This window comes from Lepeophtheirus salmonis, unplaced genomic scaffold (genome assembly GCF_016086655.4).
Source record: "Lepeophtheirus salmonis unplaced genomic scaffold, UVic_Lsal_1.4 unplaced_contig_12925_pilon, whole genome shotgun sequence".
In the NCBI taxonomy this organism is placed as follows: domain Eukaryota; kingdom Metazoa; phylum Arthropoda; class Copepoda; order Siphonostomatoida; family Caligidae; genus Lepeophtheirus; species Lepeophtheirus salmonis.
The window spans coordinates 10,576-35,466 of NW_027290288.1; the positions used below are offsets into that span (position 1 = coordinate 10,576).

Genomic DNA, 24,891 nt, shown 5'->3' on the forward strand with positions numbered 1-24,891 from the left:
AAATACAAAAATATATTGGGATTTTCTCTTTTTTTCTTGATTTTTGCTCAAAATTGGTTGTATGTTGACACACCGCATTTACATCATAAGATGTGAAACAAGCAAACTAACTTATACAACTCTATGCTACAACTCTCATGCCACTATTTTTCTTATTATTAAGGAGAGGCTGCAGTAAAGAAAAAAAAAAAAAGTTTTGTAGGAAATTACAAGCAAATAGAGAAAGCAACGAAAATTAATTTATATGTCTTTTTAATAACAAAGATTTCATTTAAAATAAGATGAAGAAAAAGCAGAGGCGTCTGTTGTTTATTTTTAATTTTTTTCGTACCCTTTCTATTTTGATTTAGTTTTATGACACACATACATACATATACTATTTTGTAGTCACCGTAAAATATAAGCATCATATCTGCAACTTCTCTGGTATTAACCAACAAAAACAAAGCCCTCCCTGAATACGTATGTCTTTGAATAAAATGTTTATTTCGTACAGCCTTGATTTGGATAGTAAAGGATACAAAATAACCTGGGTTGTCATGATATTTCCATACATACATAGATATATGAAGTATTTGTGAAGGGATAATTAATTCTTTGTAAGTTATACCTGTTGAACTGAAAAACAAGAGGGGAGAGCTTTCATAAATAAATAATAGTGTAACAGGTAGCCTGAATTCTTCAAATTTTGTTTTTGTCAAGTAGAATGTACTTATAATTTATAGAAAGGTATTTCTCCTTCTTAACCTACCTACATGGCACTTAATTTGAAGTACAAAGGACGTTTGTTTGTTGTTGGTCTATCTACAAATATTTAGAATAATTTATGTGCCTGGGATATATGTAGAATGTACATAGTGTTGGTTTGAGATCGATATGGTTTTTAGTGGACCAAACTTATTAAGACTTTGAAATAAGTTCGGTCTAGATTGGTTCCATGAGAAAAACAGGCCGGATTGGTTTACATAAAATTTGGTTTGTTGGATTGTTTATGATGTCAGCTGTGCTTCAAAAGTCATAAGTCAGGATACAGTATAAAATCGGTCAATGATTTGAAAACGATTAAAGTTTTGTCTTCGGTCTAAAATCGCGGCCTATACCATAATATCGATTTAAATACATCTATAGATAATTACGAAAATATTAAATTGATATAAATTTGGTCTTGATTAATTATGAGTAGAAAGTGGTACGGATCAGGTTAATATAGAATTTGTTCTGGACAGATTCTATAGTAAAATTGATGATGACGTCAGTTGCGTTTCAAAATTGTGAGCATCGGCACAATAGCCCCCTTATGAAGTTAAATGTATTAAATCATATTTGTACAATTCATAAATCAGTATGGGAGAAAAATCGGTATGATATTTGGAAACGATTGAATTTTTGTGTTTGATATAAGATCGCGGTCTGGACCGAAATATTGGTCCAAATTCAAAAGAAAGAAATATATACGGCACTTTTTCTTCTAAATCAGGGGGGAGGGATTATGACATATGCGGGGGGGGATTAGAATGAAATCAATGATATTGTTTGTTTGTTATTTTGATTTTTTTTGTATGGAACTTTTTATTTATTGGTTGTATGAAAGTATAAAAGTGCAGTACATTTAAATTGTTTAAACTTTCTAGCATTTGGCACATGTTTACAGCACCCCCAACCGTAAAGCCAAGACTCGGCAAAATCCCTGTGTAAATAGTTTTGCAACAATATGCTAAATGATCAAGCAAGCAAATATTTCCCTGGTGTGTTTCTGATTGCTTTTACCTAAATAAACATGAAAATGAATTGTATTATACAACTTTTCTGGTGTTGGGGTCTACAAAGATTAACGTTTCATATATTTTTAATAAAGCTGGGCAGCTTAATCAATCTGAAAAAATATATTTTCGAGCAAAAATCCTAAATAATTTTTGAAATATGTATTGTTTAAGTTGTCTTTTAATATTATTATGAAGTCTTCACCTTAGGACAAACTATCATTTTTACCATTGTAATAAAAAACGAGAAATTTTGTATACTTTTTAAGAAAGGATTCATTTTGTCGTTATTTTTTTAAATACTTCCATGATTTTTTTCTCTGATACAGAAAAAAATGTAACGAGAACGAAGATATTTTTTTGAACCTGGAAACGTGTACCAACAAACTATATTTCATGCTTTCTTCTTTAAAAAAATATCTTTTTAGGCGAAAAATAACGCTTAATCATGTGGATGTAGTGAAAAAATATTTTGCACAAAAATACTTTGTATGCCACAAAACCAGAGATTGGGTGGTATAGTTCAATCCTTTTCTTGTTCCTTGAGGTAAAAAGCTCAAGAATACATTATTTCAATTCCAGGGCAAAAAAAAGTATTTACATTTTTATATAAAGGAATTTGATTCTACTTCTAAACAAGGTATTTACCAAAAATATTTTATCATAATTATATCATACCACTTACAAATGGAATATGAGGGTCAAATTGAATATCTCTGTCCTGCCATGGAAGGAATTTAATACATATTATGTATGTTTACGAATCAGTATAAATTTATCATTAAATATTTTCCCCCGGCCTTTGAGTTAATCTATATTAAGGGTGTCAAACATACGGTAGCGAGCCGGATATAAGATTAAGTCTGAGAATAAATCTGCATTATGAAAAATACTTTATTCCAAATTAAAATTTGCTATAAAGATTAATAATACATTACTATAATTTTATTTTTAAAAAGAACCTCAATTGGACCCTAATGAGCTTGCCACAATTCTTGATCTATAAGGACTTAAAGGTCCCCATTTTAATATTTGTTCCTTGAGCCCCACCCCTATTTATATGCATCCATTATTGTTAACTAATAGGGTTCTTATAACTATTCCAGAGAATGCGAAGGGGTTCCTAGTACAGCCATACGTGAGATTTCCGTCCTTAAAGAACTGGATCATCCTAATGTTGTTCAATTACTGGAGGTCGTCCATTCGGATCAAAAGCTTTATCTCGTCTTTGAATTTCTTAATAAGGATTTAAAGAAGCAATTGGATGATATGGAAATCAGTGATCGAAGTGTACAGCCAGGATTATCTGAAGACTTGGCTAAAGTAAGAAACTTTTTTTAGGGATCGTTATTTTTTTTAAGGGAGATCTCCCATCTAAACTCCTTTCTGTTATTGCTATGAGAGCAGGAGTAAAAGTTTTCTTTGTCCGCCTTTTGTTTTAAAGGCTTTGTTTTTCCCGTAAAAATATGTTACTTTATGGCGAGGATACTAGTGATATTACTGCTGACGTGTTTGTATGTACCACACTATAAAGTATAAGCTTTAATGTGGTTGGGTTGGGGAGAGGGAAAAGAGAGGAGGGTAAAAGTCCCGTCTACCTTGTGACAACTCCCTAAAACGTACCAAGTAAATAATAGTAATAAACTATAAAAAATAGTAATAATTTATTATGAAAGAAACTTTCTTAAAGAAAACAACTTTATTTTGTTTTGAAAGTGCCTTTGTGCCATTTCCCCGAAAAACATTATAAAAATAATAAAAAAGAAAGAAAGATTGATTTAAAAAACATTTAAACTAAATGGTCTTTGACAAGATCTTTATAAAAAGTTTGTTGCCTTTTTTTTTTTTGGGGGGGAATAAAGTTTGTATTTAAAAAAAAAAAAAACTATTATTGTTTTGTTATGTTTGAATCAATAAAGCAAAAGGTTCCCCCTAAAAAACAAAAACAGGTTCTTTTAATGACTTCCTCTAGAGAAAGTTTGTATATATTTTATTTTTGTAGTCGTTTTGTTGTTCGACCATTATTTTCCTCTTCTTTTTTCACTTTTTGGTAGAGGTTAACTCTGATAACATATTTGTACATACATACATAGGGATTATAACTACTTTTTTTGGGGGAACAGAAATATATCACTACTCTTTAGAATCTAGTAAATAGTTTGAATGAATTTCAGTAAAAAAATTGGGTTCCCCTCCCTATTCCACCCACCCATACAAATCTTGGGGTAACTTGGATGTATAGACATGCTTTTATGAATAGGATATAAATGAGTTTATTTATTATTAATAAAGTTCAGATTGGGGTAAGTGTATCTAAATTTTTGTCTGGCTAGATCAGCATTTCTTTAAGATGTGTCCGGAACATACTGGGTTCCCCTCACCATGTCAGGTGCCCTGCCAAAAAGTTACGTATTTTGACATCTTATTCAAAAAATCTACACATTACATTAAGTACATTCTTTTTACATTATTATTTTAACAATATATAAGATAATTCCTCCATGATAAATCCTGAGAATTATTCTTCATTTTTCATGAGCAATATCAGACGTAACTAGTCCATACTTATATGACATATTCTGTTCTCAAGAATGAAAGTATAATAATAAGAGCTTGAGAAAAAACAAATTATATGACTGTTAATTACTTTTGTCTATAGGTCGCTCACTAACAAAAAAAAACACCCCCATTTGTTCCTAAATGTTCGATACAAAATGCCTGTGAGAGTTTTTGACATACCAGTGTTTATATTTCATTCAAATCCTCATATATACAGAAAATCCATATGAATTATGGTATACATACATATGAAAACAACAATAAAATCAAAGATATGTTTATGATATACATCAGGATCACTATATATAGTGATCCTGATGTATACACTCTTGATGCTACATGCACACACGTACAATAATTCATTGATACAACTACTTTGTTATTTCTTTGATCAAAATATGTTTCAGAAACCAAAAATATGAAAAAAATAACTGGCTATTAAAATACCTAAGTTGGGTGCATGGAAAATAGGGGACGTCACCTATCTGATTAAAGAAAACATTAAATGTTTGCTATTGTTATGAAACAAAAAAGCTTTCTGATTTATAAAACTTGTTTGATGGGAAAAAGGAGTTAGTTTTTTCCAACCCTGTATTTTTAGAAGAGGAATGAATTATATGTCGAATCAATTTGGGTGTACTTCAGTAATCCCTTAAATGAACTATAATTAGAAACTTTCCTTGAAAATGGGGATACTTTGCCCATTTTGATGTTCTTACTAACACGTTCGTAATCTGTCCATAAAATTGATAATTTTGCCATTGAGGATGGAGTCTACCTAATAGTAAGGAGATACTTACTTTGGAGATAATGACTATGTAGCAGTTCTTTTAAACATCTTTTGACATTTCCTCTTTCCCTTAAAAGGGCTAAAGAAAACTTTTCAACAAGAAATAATAATAAAAATAATAAAGCATTCACCTCAAGAACTAGGGAAACTTTTTCTTTTCTTTATGCACACTTGAAAAGAGCGACATACACGATGTTTTATTGATTGCTGCTTCTTTCCTCATCTTTAAAATTGTACACTCACATATCGTGGGGTTAGGACGACAGTGACGTATCTGTTTAATGTATATTGAATCGGGTTTGACGGGGTTCCCCCACATTCCTACGTCATGATACTCTACAATAGTTAGTGAATAATGTTCCTGACAAAATAATCCTAGCAATTTTAGGAGAAAAGTCACTTTCGAGGTTTTTGTAGCGAAAATTTTATCCTTGGTCTATTATCGTGACATACATACAGTTACTTTGATTTGTCACCAATTGTCTTATTTTTTTGGGGTGGTACCCTTTAATGATATTGCCTATTAAATCAGATAAAACTTTTGCACTAACTCCCCGATATTATTTATGTTACAAATAGGGATGAATGGGGTTTGGGTCTTTTGTTCGAACCGAGGAGACATGGGTAATTGAACTTCGGAATCGGGTAGAACTGGGTATTTCAATACTTCTGAGTGATTTTTAGCTAGATATGTATCTAGCCTTAATTTCAAATAACATTTAGCACGGCGTTAACACAAAAATATACTACTTTTTTGTACTTTGTTGTACGCCGTCAATGTGTCTCCTTCTTTTCTACTAATCGATATTATGAACGTTGATTGGTTGAATTAGAATGGGTTCTTTTTAAGCTGTGAACAATTCTAAACCATTATTAAATAATAACTCAATAGTTGGGAAGAATAGGTACCGTTTGGCTTTCCCCCTATTTCTTTTCGTATGAAAAGTTCTGTGATATATTAAAGGTAACAACGTGTTAAAAGTAAAGAATAATGTACTAATCCAATTAAGTAATTCACTTAAGTTAATGATGGGTGATAGGACCTCATAATAACACACCTTTGAATTTGTTTTAGTGCCCAACACACAAGGAACAAAGGATTGTGCGTTTGAATTTGTTTCAGAGATTGAATACTTTATATTTAAGTGATTACTCATAACTTGTATGCATATGTACTCATACAAAATGATAAAGAATCGAAACTAACCATCAATTGGGATACATATATGACAAATGTACGGGTAAAAATAGGTCCCTGCCAATGAATAAAGCTTTGAATATTTTTTTCATTTCAAACCTTGACGGGTTGTATGGGTACTACCCGAACCCGTCTCTAGACCCTACATAATTATATGAAACTATTAATTTATTTTCTAGAGTTACCTTCGTCAACTTCTCGATGGCATTGCCTACTGTCACTCCCACCAAGTCCTTCACCGTGATCTCAAACCTCAAAATCTCCTCCTGGATAATGCAGGCGTTATCAAATTAGCGGATTTTGGACTTGCCAGAGCCTTTTCAGTTCCTACACGCCCACATACCCATGAAGTTGTTACTTTATGGTATCGTGCTCCTGAAATACTTCTTGGTGCTAAAACCTACTCCACTCCTGTGGATGTTTGGAGTCTAGGCTGCATCTTTGCAGAAATGGTAAGGATATACTTTTAAGCTACTGTGTATTTATTACGTCATGACCAATAAGGGATGATAGGTATGGAAATAAGTGATAGATTACACTTCTCAACTATTTTTGACCTTAGATTGAGATGGTGTACCCTTTCATTTCGACAAATATAAAAATGGTTATTAATAACCCGAAATTTGGGCTTTTGTAGCTGACAGAGCTTACAATACACAATAAACATACTGCCAACGAAGCTTAATACTTTAATATTATAAAAAAATATTTTTCCCGGCAAAAATTTTTAAATAACTTTTAAAATGTTATTTTTTTAACGATATTTTATGCTTTATTTTCTATTTATTTCTTTGAGAAAAGTAATACAAAAAATTGCAGAGGTTGTAAAAAAACCAGTTAAATAAACATAAAGGAGTACTTTAGTCTATAGAGCACTCACTGGCTGGGATTTACCTATGCAGGCTTGTTGCTTAACCCATTCATTATTTTTTTAAGAATGTACTTCCATTTTTTTTTCTTTTTTCTTAACAAAAATGACTGTACGGATTACATACATACATTTATTTATTTTTTACTCCTCTTTTGTCTCTTAATTTGAACCAATGCATCTTTTTTAAGACTTTTATGACAATCAGCAAGAATTTATGAAAAATAATATACTATGTTTCAATCAATTCGGTCAAATTGCATCATCTCAAGGAAAACTCAAATCGTATCTAGGGTTCGTATAATGAAATGCCCTAATTTCCTTAATGAAACATCCTTTAATATTGAAGGAAGCAAGAGTTGAGGTTTATATGTAGAAAGATTCGTGCATACAGACTAATTTTGCTTTATTAATATAGATTAGTTGGAGTACCGTACATTCCTCAGAGTGATTAGGTTTTGACTGTATAAAGGCAAACTTTTCTTTATTAATATATATATTTACTCCCATTTTTTTAAATCTGACGTTCTAAGGTACACAATCTCGTTGTTACGTTGTTAAACCTTCAATAAAGTAGCGATGCAGTTCCAAGATATTAAAAGCAGACTCAAAATAAACTTTGCTCTATTGATATAAATTAATACTCCGGTTTTAGTACACCTGTATTTAACAATTATAATTACAAAAAAATAAATTGCAAACGCATATACTAAAGGACTTATTTTCAAACTAAATTGTGAGTACTTCCATCTTATATTAAGATATACCAATTGTTTAGCATACTTTCTTTTGTTAATATGAGGGGTTGATCTAGTGCTACATACACTCGTTGTAACGATGTTATTTCTTAGACCAAGTAGTCACGTAGTTCTAAGATATTAAGCGCATACTCAATAACGAGGGATCCACAGACAACAAATTCAGACAAACTTTGCATTATTATTAAAGTAGATAATATATAGATGTCTATCCACGAAGTTAAGTTATTTCAAAGTAGCTGTGTACATAGAAAGATGACAAGTTAAAATATTTTTATGTCATAGTAATAATTTTTCGCTTTCTTGCTCATTTCTTAAACAACGATTCTCATGGAATGTACCAAGTTCTATAGACATATATTTATGAATGTATGTGTTGTAGTTGAAATTATTTCTTCCAATATTGCATTTTCTTGACTACATATATGCATACACTCATGTGTCAAGGGAAAGAATCTTCCTCCCTATATTTATTATACTCTTTTAAAGGTAGAAAGTTGTGCATTGATCTTCTAAATACACAAGTGTTGAATTTCTTGAACAATTGTTATGTTACCAGAGGTGGGAACGCACTATTTTTTTCCTAACTCCACCAAACGCTAATGCATTAATTTTCTAGGTTGACCGGTCACATAATTAATCTGCTACAAATTCTGAAATATAGGTGGCATGTTGTCTCTTTGGCTAAATGTTCCAGGCTTTAAAAATAGTTCTTCTTCACTGGGTCTCTTAGAAGCACCTCTAATAGGCCAATTAGAGTAAGAAGACTAACTTTTGTATCTAAATAAGAATAAAGGTTGCGTGATACTAATACACTATTCTGAACATTGGTAGTGCCTACATAAATGCTATCACAACTCCATCTACTTGACTGGTATTATTGATGACCAAATGAAACTGTTAGCACATTTTGGGAGTCGATTATTTTCATTTTCTCTTCGAACAGTCCTTGTTAGATTAGTCTAACTTTGTTGCAAATGTGTATGAAATAATGTTTGATATATATAGGAGATTTTTCATTTTGACAATTATGGATCAGTGTTCTTACAATTTTGGTAGTCCGAAGAATTTTGTAGCGTACTGCTAATCATTAATCCACTAATTTGTGGACGCAGAAAAAATTAGGGGATTAGCATATTGATAAATTTGCGGGTTAGAAATTAGTGGTACTCCCACCATAACACGTTACGAAATTGATTAAAACTCTAATATTAATTTGTTTTTGACACAATATAATAGGTTGGGGAAAAAAAATAATTTTGTATTTTTCGCTTTATTTAATTTCTTTATTAGAAGTGTTACAATCATCCAATATAAGCCAAATATGCCTTGTTCTGTTTGATAACTTGTTGAAAACGATATTCCTACTTCATAATACCCTTTTCGTAGAACCCCTTGTCCCTAAAAACTCGGACAAACAATTGTCACAGGCCTCTATTGAAGGCAAATTTGTACCCCCAAGCGTGTTGGCCATATACAAGAACAGTTGGTAGTCACTTGGTGTCAGGTCCGTAGTGTAAGGTGGATGTATAAGAATTTACTATTCGAGCTTCTGGGTCGTCATCATGGATGTTAGCTTCAAACAATCGAGTTGTTCACAGAGTTTAGAAGGTTTAAAAAAAAAAATCTCGAACCACTGTTGTGCAACACAAAACGAAATAGTATACATTGCAAATTTTCTTGAAAGCTTTCGACGTGTTTTTCTATATAATATTTTTGTTTAAGATCACCATACCTGATGCATGATAATTCCCTACTGAACCGGTCAAGTGCAATATCTTATTATCCGATTTGACCAATAATGATCAAGAAAAGTTAATAAAAGCGTGGGGAATAGAAAATGAGACAAAAGGAACTGATAGTTCGTCAATCATACAACATTACTCTCCAACTGTGTATGTAACTATTATTTATTCTTTTCTATGCTTTTAGGGCAATCACCATTCAACAGGAATTAGTACGAGATATACAAGTCAATTAATATTCTGAACGTTATCAAATTACCTCCTTGTAACCAATACTAGTAATTATCTCATTCGAAAAATTACTTATCACTGGGGGTGAGAAACATACATTAAGGTTTTGATCAAAAGATGATATGAATATGTTATTGTTGAGGAAAAATAAACGATATATCCGTGCATGGAAAATGCTTATTCCAGCATCCAAAAGCAGCATTTTAACACAGAAAAATATTTATTTTTTAGTAAGGAATGACTTCTATTCTTTTAAACTTGGGGTTTATAGATATGTTTATTCAATCAGCTGACGTTTCAGCTGTAGAATGTCCAGATTCTCCTATTCTAAGGCTCGGTTTGCAGAATTAACTTTGTGGATACAATAAAAAGGTGAATTCATTGAGATTGCTTAGTTATTGATAGGTTAATGCATTGTATCATCGGCCGAACCTAGTTTACGAAAAAGTTTATCGTAAATTAAGACAGAAATTGATTGTGTTGTCTATATTTAGGATCATTTGGGTTTTTAGGGCAGGGGAAGAGGGAAATGAGTCAGGCTGGATAGATTGGGCATACAAGTTGGACTATTACAACCCTAAAATTCCCTTTCACAAATTAAATGTTTAAAAATGTACTTGTAAGGGAAAAATCTAATATTCCCCCAACCCAACCCCCCCAAAAAATAAATATGTATATATGTTGTTTTTCACCAAAATCCAAAAACATGTGGTAACAAGTCCTTTTGATTACTCACAACTGCAATTTAGTATATAAAATATTCATAATTTAAATGGTTTAATATCTACTCATGTATTTGAGTAAACCCTTTTGTAAACTTTTATTGATTTTATTTAGTGTTTGACTCTCCTAGGTAATGACTCCCATGCATTCTGGTGTCCTTCAACATTGAAATACTTAAATAACTCAAAATAATATTGAAATTCAGCTTTTGTTCTTTGTAAAATAATTAATGGAGTAATAAAATAACCAGTACATAGAATAAAAAAATGTAATTTATTCAAGGAATGACAGAGGGAAAAAATAGTATTTTCTTTGTATATTTGTAAAATAATAGTTAAAATAATGCCAATTCACGAAAAAACAAAATTAAATGCACAAGTCATAATTTAATAATAGAGAGTCTTCTTTACTAAGCCAAGTCATAGATAGTAATGTGCATATACGAGTATGTTCTTCATTTTAAATAAACTGTGCTCTTTGAAATCTTGTACCTAGAAACGCAATGCTTTTATAAGAAAAATATATATAAAAAATACTTTAATGTGGTTCTGTTAGCTTTTTATTCCTTTGCAATTTGCATGCATCTTGATTTTTGAAGTGTGGTAGGGAGGAGTCATTCTACGTTAGATTTATTGTAGATACTTTTACTTACTTTGATAAATAAAGTCTAAGTATGTATGTCATTATAACCAACATTAATGTATTTTGGGTGGGAATATTGCAGTTAATAAGGGACGATCAAACTAAAAAAAATATTCTCCGCAAGGTGGGGTAATAGTCTGTAGCTTTCTCTTTAAGCTAGTCGTTGAAAAAATGGAGCACAGTGCGAAATTTTTTCACTGCCTACTCTACTCATAATAAACATGAATAATATGAATTATTTTGCTGCATTTCGGCGCCACTCTCTCTTGCTTTCTTTATAAAATTATATAAGTAAACAAGGCTCATGTACCATTATGCCGTACTATAATCTAGCATTTTTAGAGTGGGCCCATGTGTCAACAGCTAACTTATTTCTTTTTGGACCCATGATTTTCTCAATCTCTTGCCCTGTAAAAAGAATACTTATTTTCTGTAAATAAATATTGCATTGTATTTTTGTGATCTTTATTTGACGGAGGTTCTTTTCAGCGACATTTTCACATAATAAACATATCAATATGGATTATGTCATTGTTAGACGTCATTACTCACCAGAGTGGTGCTTTCTATCAAATGGGATCAATCTAACATTATCGACTAAGGCTCTTGTCATTTTTATTATCAACTTTGTAAGTTTCTGCAAAGGTAATAATTAAAAAAAAAAAAAAGATCATTTAGTGGGAGGGTGTTCTAACACTTTAATTGGAAATTTACATAAAATATACACATCAATGGCTGGGCAGAAAAACGTGGACTCTCGAATCTCCTGGCCTTCATGACTTCTGTCAAAAGGTGGCGTGGGGTCCTCCTGTATAAGGTCACTCCCAATTCGCCCTTCATGGCCCTCCGGATGGTTCTAGCAGCCACGGATAAGTCGTTGGCGAGGCGATTCATTGACTTGTTGGGGTTCTCCTTGATCTAGACAGTAACTACATATATATTTTTCAATTGTTCCCTCAACTTCCTGCTTTCCTGGAGAGGTCTTTTCAATTATTCTTCATCTTGCCCACCTTAAAGGCCAGGCTCCGGGAGCACTTCAAAATGTCCATTATCCTCGCCACCTCAACTTCATCATCGAGGAGATCTGAGCTGCCCTGCCTTGTGGCTTTTTGCTCACTCATGATGACGAGATGTAAAAATATTCATAATCCTTTGTTTATAACAAAGGATAACAAATATATAAAAAATCACTAAGCCTTAATTAACAGTCCACGTTTGGCTGCCTAACTCTGCATGCATACAGACAGACACATTTTGCTTTATTAATATAGATCAAGGATGGACAATATCCATGATAAAGAGGCCAATTTTTTTTTAGCACAATCATTGGAGGGCCACATGACCTCGCATTTCAAATAGCTTAATATGACAGACGCATCAAAGGATTTTCAATAAGAACAAATAATAAATGTATGTTTATTACACCAACATACAATACTGCATGTCCTTTTTGAGCAAGAAAGACACAACCTTTGATTAAAAAAGTGTAAAAAGAAACTTTAACTCCCTCAATTAAAAAAATTCTAAAAAACTTAGTCCAAATAGCTCACATTCAATAATGGCATCATTAATTAAGCTTCATGAGAGACCTCTGGTTTGGCCAGCTCTCTTACAATGTCAATGCCAATTTTTGTGGTTCCAATGAGCTTCAAATGAAACAAAGTATCATTGGTCTTTCTCTCTTTGGATTTTATGTTCTTCATGTGCGGCGGGGCGCACAGATTGAGGTCTAGGACAGTTGCCCATCCTGACATAGAAAAGAAAAGTTTCCAAGTTATGGAAACATTTACTGTTGTGTTAATATGTTACGAAATGAAACTTTTAAACTTGTTTCATTATAATTAGTATTAATTAAAAGCTATAACTGATAAGGAATTCCCTCGAATACGTTGAAACATAAATATATATCTATATATGTAGTATAGATTAATAAAATATAATTTATTAATCATAGTTATAGTATATGTAGGAATGGTTTTGAATGGTTTTCGTTTTTTTGCTTTTGTTTTTTTGTTAGAAGCTATTAAATTAATTTATGGATATTATATATATATATAAAGAATGGTTTTGTGGTAGGATGATGAATATAATATACTACTAATAATATTATTATTATTTTATACCCAAAAAATAAACAACCAAATTAATTATTGGAGGCATCAGTATCATTTTTTGGTTCTTTGTTTTTAATAAAAATAGTAATTTAAGGATTGCATTTGTAATAATTCAACTCTTTTATTTGGTGGTTGGTTTAAGGACATTTTAATGAATGTGTATAATCATGGATGTAGGTCATATTCAAGTTGTCCCCATTGCTGTATACATTGGGGTTTCTCTCCCAGGATTTCTTAGGGATTTACTCCTATGAAAAATCTACAAGAAATAAAAATCCCGGGAAGTCTAGCAATTCATAATTATTTCATAACATAACCTTCCTATTTTTAATCCATCAAACAAAAGGTTGAATACATATTATTAAAGATTGACTTGAGAAACAGTTTATAGACCACAGTGAAAAGGATGTGAATGGACAAAAAAGGATACCTAAAGAAACACTTATAACATATCTACAAATGAATATTTAAGCACAACTTATCTTCTGAGGTAGAAAATATATATTTTCTTTTTAAAATTAAAAAGACATTATTTAAATTTCATATTATTTACTATGAAATACATATATGAAATTATATAAATAAATTTTAATAATTATATATTAATAAAATATTTATATAATTCCGGAATTTAATTTGGTTTCCCGATAGAAATGCAGGTTTTAGATGGGAACAATCTCCCAATGCTTCTTTAAATGCTGTAACATTTCAAAATTAAATTCACATTTAAAGAAAAGAAATGAAAAGGCCCGCACATTTATTATTTCTAAATCCCAGCTCACGATAAAATGGGACTGTCCACGGATATATATTAAGAACAACTCCCTAAGAAGGGAGGCACCCTAGCAAAAAAAGATGATTTCTTAGAATGGGATTCATTGTAGTGAAGGGGCAATTTTAGAAAACGATTATAAAATCGTAAGAACTTCATTTAGTTAATTTGGCTGTTTACATTTTGACTTCTTGGAGATTTGACCGTTTGACATGGTTCGAACTTTACCATTAGTATTTAGTGATTAAACATTCCGTTCTTTCATTCGTAGAGTTTCTTACATTTCTTCAAGCATCAACTAAGACCATGCAACTATGAATAATGTGTCACTATCCTATGAGTCCTTTCGAAATAGACACATCGTCACGGATTTGTGGCTCCTTTCTTCTAAAAACACAATTCCTTCTATCTTCTTCTTTTGGTATATAGCTGTGATATAAAACATCGTTACCTTAAATGATAATTGTTGTGTACGAAAAGAAAGAGAAAAATGCCCAAAATCCGTTGGTAGTTAGCTGATTCTTCCCATCTATGAAGTTATTACTCAATAAGAGTAGATAATTGTTCACATCTTGAAAATATCTTTTTTTTCTTTTTTTCGATTTTTTTCGATTTTTAAATATTTTCAATTTTTGGGGAAAAACCATCTTTTTTTTCAAATCACTTTTTAGTATTTTCATGGTCTCTTCATACTTTCTAAATTAATTTTTTTCCAAATTATATCCAGCCCAGAGCGATGTTACCAATCATTTCAACAATTAAGTAATGGTTTCTATATCTTATATTGCTACTGATATTTTATCTCGTAACCTTTCTACCAAAAATAAATATAAAAAATGACACAAAATCAGTTTGTAATCGGCCAACTCTTCCTAACAATGGAATTATTACTTACTATAAATAGACTATTGTTCACATCTCAACAAGATTAAACCAATCAACCTTCAGACCACTAATTAGAAGCAATAAGCAGACACATTAAGAGCTGTACATTTTTGTGTACGTGAGGTCACGCCGTGACAAAAGTAAATACTAAAGGTAAAATATTTCCTGCATTCAAATCTCTAAGAAGATAAAGGGTATGCGGCAACGATAGCTGCCATGGCTCAGATATATATTTATTTCTATGATAACACCCTGTATACATTTGTTATTGTATTTTTCTGTAATAGGAGTTGATTGATAGAATAATTCAATTAGATTCATCAAAGCTTTTTCGTGTTTACAAGGGATTTCATGTAATTAATTTAGTGTTTATTTTCTACATATACGTAGTATGTATCTCTCTCCCTCTCTCTTGTATCTACGTAGTATTATGTATGAATGAATAAAGGTAGGAGATGAAGAAACACACTGAATCCCTAATCCATTCCCTCTTTACTAAACTTTTTATGTAACTCGGATTCAAGCTCACCTAATTACCATTTTATTTCAGCTCACAAAACGTGCCTTATTCCCTGGGGACTCCGAAATTGATCAACTCTTTCGTATATTCCGTACCATGGGTACACCCGATGAAAATGATTGGCCTGGTGTGTCCCAACTACCGGATTTTAAGCCCGTTTTTCCTCGCTGGGAGCCTCAAAGTCTCAAATCTGTTATGCCGTCAAACCTTTGCTCTGAAGGAATGGATATATTTTTAGTGAGTAGCTATACTTTTTAATTACTTTTTAAGTTAATGCTCTTTTTTTTCCTCAATCATATTGTATTTCAAAATCAGACTTTCTAATTTACATTATTACATCCATCAAAAGTAATTTCCTACGTAAAGTAGATTATCTTAATTAAAAAAGAAATAAGAAAAGAACATCAAAGAGTAATTCATATTAATAAAGCAAAGGAGGTTTGTTTGTCTTTCTGTCTGTATGTAATCCGTACATGTATTTTTTGATCTATGAAATAACAATGTAGTCATATTAATGAAGGCTTGCAGGCTTTTAGCATGTAGCATCGAGCGTGTTGTCGTATTTAAAAGAAAATAAGTACACTAGCGATACACCCAGTATTGTCCGGAGTTATTATGCGTCGACGAACAGACAAACTTTGTTTTATTAAATATAAGATAATTCCCCAAGAAATCTTCGGTCTTATTCTAAGCTTTTCTTGAACACACTCACACGTAGTTACTCAATACTTTGATGTTATCTCCTCAAGAATAAAATGATAATAACAGCTCCATAATTTTTTATGATGATTAAAATGACGTGATGAGCCAGGGAGTGCTTTAGTTGGATATGCTCATTGTTAAAATGAGTCATCAACTCATATTTCATAAAACTATATGTTGTATAAAATATGAGTTGATGACTCCTTTTTTTTTTTCAAGCTGATATGATTTTTCTTTTTATTCTTGAGGAAAAAGCATCTAAGTATTGAGTATTGTGACTCTGTAGAATATTTTTCTGTAAATATTAAATAGAAATCCAATTATAATGGCCATCTATCTTCATATTTTTTTTTGGACATCAAGAAAAGCCAGTCCCTTTTCTGTAGTAGAGCTTCGTCTTTTTGTACGTTTGCGGACTTTTGGTAACCGAGGAAGACGTTTCCACTTTGTCTCTACAGAAAGTACATTTATTTTCTTAACCTATTAACATGGGACTTATCCTTTATACAAACCTCAGCTATTCCCCCTTCCACTTACATTTTCAATGTTTTAAACATAGAATTGGTATCTCGAAAAGAAGAGGTAGAACCTGTTCCTGTCATAGTTTTTAGAGGTCTTAATATACAGAATGAGGACCCAAAACTTGCAGTTGCATTATTAAATTATGAAAAACGTAATTTTTATAGAATTAAGAAAGATCACTCAAAACTAATTGATGTTTGAATACTATATTTTGTGATATTTTTATTCAATTTGTCCTTCTTCACAAAGAATAACATCCTTCACATGCCAGCTAAGAGATTGTCAGCTTTTGAAGTTGACAACCTTTGTCCATGGCTTACCACTCTGTTTTGATGGCAGCTCAGAGCACATCAAAATGAGAGTTTCGGGAGGCATTCTTCTCCAAGACGCGCCAAACTGAAAATCCAAGGGGGTGTAGACCAGGTCTGGAGGAGGGCCACATGAAGATAAACTATAAGTCAGCTGTATGGTTGCTTTAGAAGTTTTGGTTCTTCTTGGTTATGTGAGATGTAATAGACTTATTAATGGTGCAGGCAGTTTGGATGGAGATGTCAATGGTCTTTTTAGGATTCTTGGCACTTGCAACGGCGCGTAGGAGATCACATACGCGTGCTTCTTTGGTTGTTGCTTCGCCATTTTTACACTAAGAGATTTGGCATATAACCAAAACTTATTTCTTTATTTTTTAAGTGTCGTTTGGTTGCGTAGTATAACCTCGTAATAAAAAATAACCGGGATACAATCAAAATTAAATGCTCCTGAAAGTATTGGGTCCCCACTCTGTACATACGCGATGTTTTTAAAATAAATATAATTTTTGTAATTTTTTTGCTAATAAACAGTGTTAATATAATTTCTTTAAAGAACGTAAGTTACACTCAAAAAGAATTGGAAAATTCATTCCAAAAATGAATTTTTGATTTTTTTCTCCAAAAAATTTTCAGCTTTTTATGAACAGCTCTGGATTTTTTTTTTTCGAAAAAATTAATGTTTTGAGAATAGCTCTGGAATTTTTGTAATTTTGTGTCAATAGCTATAGATTTTGGATATTTTTTGCGAAAAATTTAATATTTAAAATCTAACATTAGATATTTTTATTCCATAAAATATCCTTTTTATGTAAACATTCTGGATTTTTGAATTTTTTTCAAAAAAAAATAATTTTTTGTCAATAGGTATAGATTTTGGAATTTTTTTGGAATAATAATTAATATTTGAAATCCAATTTTAGAATTTTTTTTCTAAAAAATTTAATTTTAATGAATATAGCAATGTATTTTTGAAATTTTTTTAGAGAAAATTTAATTTTGTGTCAATAGCTGTGCATTTTTGAAATTTTTCTACGAAAAATTTAATATTTAAAATCTAATTTTCGAAATTTATGTTCCAAAAAATATCACTTTTTTGTTAACAGTTCTGGATTTTTGAAATGTTTAAAAAAAAAAAAAAAAAGTTTGTGTCAATAGCCATAAATTATAGAAAAAAAAGCTCTGGATTTTAAATATTTTATTTTTTGAAAACAGCTCTGGATTTTTAAATAATCTAATTTTTTGAAAACAAAATTCTTAGAATTTTTTTAAGAAAATTTAATTTTTTGTAATTTTTCTCCAAAAAATTCAATATTTAATTTTTTTTCCAAAAAAATTATGTTTAAAATTTAATTTTAGAATTTTTTTTCCTAAAAATTGTATTTTTGGTAAGCGTCTCTTACTTTTTGAAATTAAGAAAAAAATAAATAATTTTTCGTTAATAGCTGTTGATTTTGAATTTTTTTCCAGAAAATTTTAATATTTGAAATTTTTTCAAAGAATTCGCTTTTTCTATTTTATTTTACAGAAAAATTTTAATTTATCGATTTTTTGTCATACAAAATCCACCCCCCGCTCCCAAATATAATCCTACAGACGTTCCTGTGTAAAAAGGAGGAAAATTTTACCTAATAAGTCTCCTTTGAATATTAAGTTAATTTCCATAGAAATATTAGTGATTCAAGCCACATTCTCTTGGCTCTGCTCTCTAAATAATTTATATTTACTTATAAATTATTTGGTATTTTATATTACCTAAGAAAGATTAAAAGGAGCCAAAATGCATTATTTTTTATTCAGGGCATGGACATATATATTTTTTTAATGTTCCTTTAATTGGTCAGATGGAGTTGCAGTTATTAAGTATAATTAGTATTACAATGACTCCATCTGACATAGAAATTGTCTTAGAAGTTCGTATATATAATTAGGTTTGTAAATCGTAGGCATTTTGTGTATGTAAAAAAAAAAACACAAAAATAACATGCATCAAATGTTACAATAATTTGATGAATGTTTGGAAGGAGAAAGATGAAGGAATTAAACACAAACCCCACCCCTCGTATTGTTTCTTACGTAGGAAATACTTTCAATATCCTTTATGTCTTTAATTCATCTCCTCAGCGCGTTACACTTTGTCATTCATGAGTAGTGATGAAAATCGGTTGTATTTTTTAGCTCACCCGTGTTTTGTTTGGAGTTGGCAGACTGAAGAGTGAATTTTCTTATCCTAAGCTGTTGTCATTATTATTTAATTCTTGAGCAGTGTACTTCATTTTCTACTACATACAAGCTATAAGACGTAGAATAACCTTGAGGATTGATTGCAGAGTTATGATTGTAAGTCTTTGTTGGACTGAGAGTAGAATTGAGGATCGACATGCGGGAAATGTTTGCCTATGTCCTTGTTTACTTCCATAACACCCCCTCCCCTCGTTACAGTTCTTTGTAGCTGATCTAATTAAGCGTCATGGCAGATAAGCTCTCCTCCAAAATATTCTTCAAATTGTCAGGGATGACATGTTGATTATCTGTTTCTTTTTTTAACATTTCCAAATGCTCCTTATTAGCATCACAGCCATGGAACTCTTAAATACCTGGAATTCAACGGCATTTTTTCTTTTCCCAAATTAGTCATTTTTTCTTTCATTATTTTAATAATATATAAATAGAGGCCGAATATAATGTGTTTAACATTTTTAATATGCTCGTACGTTTTTTTTTTTTTGGTTGTTGACTATCGATACTAATAAAGCAAAAGTTTATATGTATATATGTATGCAAAACTGTCACAGAATGTAGTATAAATAGTGGTCTCTGATATATATCATACACTAATATAGTATAAGAAGAAAAAGTGAGTATAATATTCAGGGATCAGTGTTTAAAATGAATGTAATCATACAGATGTTTAGTTCAACTCATATTAAAAAAATAAAATAAGAAGAAGTACTTCAATTATAATTTAAAAAAATGAATATGACTTTAGATGAGGTTTAGTTATGAGTTAAAGTACTCCTTTGCTCATCAAATTCCATTTATTTTTTCTCAAACTGTTATTATTATCTTTTTGTTCTTGAGAAGCGAACGTCTATTGAGTGAGTAGTTATGTGAGTGTGCTCATGAAAAACGTAGAGTATCACCAATGATTTGTTGAGGAATTATCTTCAATAATATGAAAGGAAAGTTTGTATGTTCTTTGACGCTTAATAACTCTAGGCAATGCGGGGCGGTACCCACGCTAGTGTATTTAAATTGAATCTATGAATTTTGTAGTCAAATAATTAATATTAAAGAGCTCAAATCGAGAAATCAAAAACTCTTGTGTTAAATAGGATGCGGATGGTGAACTAGATGTAAAAAAATGGAATTATGTTTTGACTTATTGAATACGATTTTTGATTTTTTTTTTTGAAATGGTAAATTATTGGCACATCTTTATATATATTTAGACGTATAATGACTTCAATAAAGAGGACATAAGGCAATATTTTTAAAGGAAATCTTGCATGTATCCTAAACCCCAAATGGAGATGAATAGTCACGAACATAATCCTTTACAAGTTATTTGGGGATGTTGTGATCGTTATAGGCCTTACATTTGGGTTTTATTTCCCCCTCTCTATATCATCAATACTTTTTTCATTCCCTAGTTTTTTGATGGGTTCTTTATGAGGAAATCTTGAGCATAAATTTCTTTTTTCTTGTCACGCATGAAACGGTTATTTTCCTTCTTATTTCTTAATCAAAGACAGTTTTCCCTTGTGACTTTAGAAATGTTTTTTTCTCTCTCTCTCTTTCATACACAGAGCTAAAGTTATATTCATGCAATATATAAAAAACAGACAATGGAAAACACACATTTTACTTATTTATGCTTGCTTTTTGTAAAATTAAAAAAAGAACAAGAAACAGCAAAATGTTATGTAGACATACACACACACAACTTCTCTCTGTGATATTTATTAACCTCATTCCGGTATATATTTAATGCCACTATAGACCTACTACATAAATGTCTGTTGTAACAGCGATCCTAATATTAACAATGTGGGAATACCCTGCGCGAACAAAATCTTAAACGTACACTTTTCTCAAAAAAATAATAAGCATAATTTTTGATGATTCTATCTAATAATGATTCCCAGTCATGTTACAACAATTTTAAAAGATAAAATGTTTTATTATTTGCCACGTATTGCAAGGAAGAATTGATTCATTTCGTTATAAGGGGGCTTCAGCAGTTTGCTCGAACCGCTATTACTTATAACAACAATCATGACATGACAACCGTTCAATCAATACATTAGAAAGATAAAAAATGTCGAAAGAAGATAAGGAATCAATGATTAAGATTCAAAGAACAATGTAAATGATCAATCGTTTAGGTTGAATGTATTGGAGCTGGTCAATTCCTGATCGACACTCTTCTATCCCAATGTCATCTCTGACCTTAATTATCATTATATATATTTAATATTTTTTTGGTAAAGTAGCTTTCGACAATAAGGTTTTCCGCAAAGTGTTGTAGAACAATATAAAACCACTATAGACTTACTATTTGTACATATCGTAAGAGCGATATTAATAATAACAATCGAGCAATGCACAATAGACTGTCCCGTTTTCAGGTTAATATTTTTTCCTGTTACTCAGATACCTTTTCTGCAGGGGAAACCCCCAAAAATTGACTTTGGCAAAGTGTGAGGGAGTGCTCTCTGACCATTTTTGCTATGGTATAGGTTTTTTTTTGTTTGAAATAAATTATTTTTTCATTTTCAGGCTTATGAGTCAAAAATTCTGCTTTTTATATTTTAATGATTTGCAGTTTGTCAAAGAGAGTAGTTTTTTGATTATTTCCAGGAGAAACTTTTTTTCTTTTGGGTTCTGGAGAAAAAAATATTAGCTGGAAAACGGGACAGTCTAATGCGCAATTCTCTGTATTTGGTTTGTTACAAAGCAACGAAAATTTTGTCGAGAGAGAGAGGGAAAAAAGTGCATTACTGTACAATGTGTGTATGGTGCAATTTCCTTAACAACGAGCGGCCATGAAACCGGAATGATGATGAAACTACTAAATAGTTATCCTCTTATATTAAATGAGAGTGACATGGATATTTATTTATATAAGAATAGAACTAAGGATAGATACCCTCTTAAATAGTTGTTGGCCTATTAAATGGTTGTTGGCCTATTAAATATACATTTCAACTTGGCACGGAATCTCAACTCCTCTGCCAATTAAGAAAATATCTTATTTTTGTACCTTCCTACTTATGTACCCACCCTCCAAATACCCATCTCCACACACCTTATAAAATAAATAGGAACAATTAAATTGGATTTATTAATCTCACAAGGAAATATTTCACAATTGGTGCGATACCATGCATGCACTGACTTATAATTAGAGTTAAAATTTTTGTAAGGAAAAATAAAGTCTGAGGATACGACGGGACTCAGACATATGATACTACTGAATTAAGAACATTGTTAATATCAGCTGCCTATTATATGATTTTGAGGGAGAAAATGAATTATTTAAGGAGGGGGACCTTCCACATTAAAATATCATTAGTGGCGGGAAAATATAATAAGTATATTTAAATTTATATATATATTTGTAATTTCATTTATAACAATTTGTACCAAAGATAGGCAATAATGCATACTTCAGAGTCTTTTTAGACCAATGCACTACTACTTACTTTTTTTTTTTTGTGTACATTTTCCATTCCATTTGTCCAAAAAGAGAAAAAAAATCTTTGCTATCGAATTTCCTTTTGAGATGAGAGGTGTAGCAGACATTATTCTCCTAGGCTGTCAAGAAAAACTCAGGGTTTGAGGAGTATCCGAAGTAGCCTGAAGAATATATAGTTTGACTTTTCGATGTTGTAAGCTGGGGGTACCAACGGATCTTTGGAGTCTTTTTTCACTAAAATCAGCCGGAAAAACTTGCACAGTGCCTTGTCTATTTTGTTGTTGCTTCGACATTTTACACTGAGCGACATAGAATAAAACAAAACTTGTTTATTTTTGTTTTAGCGGTCGTCTGGCTGCGTAATGAAACCTTTTAATTGAAAATAACGGTGATAAAGTCATAATTAAATGCTAAGTTTTGAGTCCCACTCTGCTTATTTTCCAAGATATAAAACCAACATTCTTATATTGTGATGATGAAATTTGCCTACTTTAACTGCAATTTGCGAGACACTCAAAGCGATAATAAGAATAATTTGTTAATTGTAATGGGGGATAATTCGTATGAAAAAAAAATTATGTGCTATTTTTGTGTTGATTTGTAATATAAAGTGCGCACAGAAAACTGCCGTGGAGAAAATTGACCGTTAGGAAAATTGCCCGTATTTTGTTCAAACTTCATGATGAATAAATAACACATTATAAATTCACTTAATATTATTTACGGCAAATATCTAAACATATTTGTTTGTTCCATCCACGGAGAGAGTACCTTCACTTGTCAGTAAGGTTATTGCAATATAATTCCTTTATTAAATTAAATCCAAGAAATGGATCGAGAAGCTTGGTAAGGAGGGAAAGAAGGGGTAAAATATAGCTTAGGGCTTCTTAATATAGGGTTGAATACCCTCCTCCCTTGGATTGGCCTGAGGTAGTCCGAGATTGCTGACAAACACTACCAATACATCCAAGGAACCCCTTTAATACCAAAAAATAGTTGAAGCCCATGGTTTGCAAATTGAAAACTCCATTTTTTTGTCCTCTTACGCCATTTAACTCTTTTTTCTTAATCATATTTTAAGAGGCCCTCAGCTGTTTATTATTTTATTCTTTACCAATCCTCTCAATCCATTATTTGGATTGAATTTAAAAAATTGTAAGGTAAATTTTATTGCAATAATATTACTTACACTTGAAGGTACTCCCTTGGGGGATGGAGCAAACAAATATGTTTGGATATTCGTCATAAATAATATTAAACGGATTTATAATATGTTATTATTCATCATGAATTTTAAACAAAATACGGGCAATTTTCCTCCATGGTAATATTCCAAGGGCAATTTTCCTAGTACTGCACTATAATTGTCCATATACGAACCCTATAAATAATCAAAACTGATATATTTTTTGTATCCATTTCAGAAACTTTTGACCTATGATCCTCGGAAGCGGATCAGTGCACGTGATGCTCTCAAACATCCTTATTTTACATTGGCTGTATAACAAGAAGAAGATGATGAATAAAAAGAAATGGTTGTGACGTGTGAAGAAAGTTTTCTTTTCTTTTTTCTACCTACATCAATACAACAAACTCATTTCAAACAATGGACTTTGAACGTATGAAATACAAAATCTCTACCATCTATAGAAATAAGAAATTTACTTTCTTTTTTTCTTATTATTTTTTATATACAATAATAATAACAAAAAAATAATAACTCTAAAGGATGAATATATATGTATGTAGATGAAAAAAGAATTAATCTTAACCGTCAGAAACCATTGCTTTCTCTTTCTTAAAGAAAAAAAAATTAAGTAAACTAGTAAATAATATGAAATATTTTTCCACCAAATGAAATACACAGATTATTAAAAAAATCGATTAATAATATTTAGTATATTTATACATATATTAGGACTGGTAAGGTCAGTGCGGTAAACTAGTAAATAATATGAAATATTTTTACCAAATGCAGATTATTAAAAAAATCGATTAATAATATTTAGTATACTTATACATATATTAGGACTGGTAAGGTATGGGGTACCGCGGTTGGGTTAGGTACGTTTTTACCCTCAGTGCGGTACCTT

At 31.1% G+C, this 24,891-nt stretch overlaps 1 protein-coding gene across 1 annotated transcript; it reads left to right on the forward strand.

The window, feature by feature from the left end:
- Positions 1-1,535: 1,535 nt before the first annotated feature.
- On the forward strand, positions 1,536-24,559 carry LOC121131890 (cyclin-dependent kinase 3). The gene is made up of 4 exons (XM_071893883.1): positions 1,536-3,083; positions 6,487-6,759; positions 15,596-15,802; positions 24,223-24,559. Exons 1-4 carry the CDS (start codon positions 3,030-3,032, stop codon positions 24,301-24,303), a joined length of 615 nt encoding a protein of 204 aa, XP_071749984.1. The 5' UTR covers positions 1,536-3,029; the 3' UTR covers positions 24,304-24,559.
- Positions 24,560-24,891: the final 332 nt, after the last annotated feature.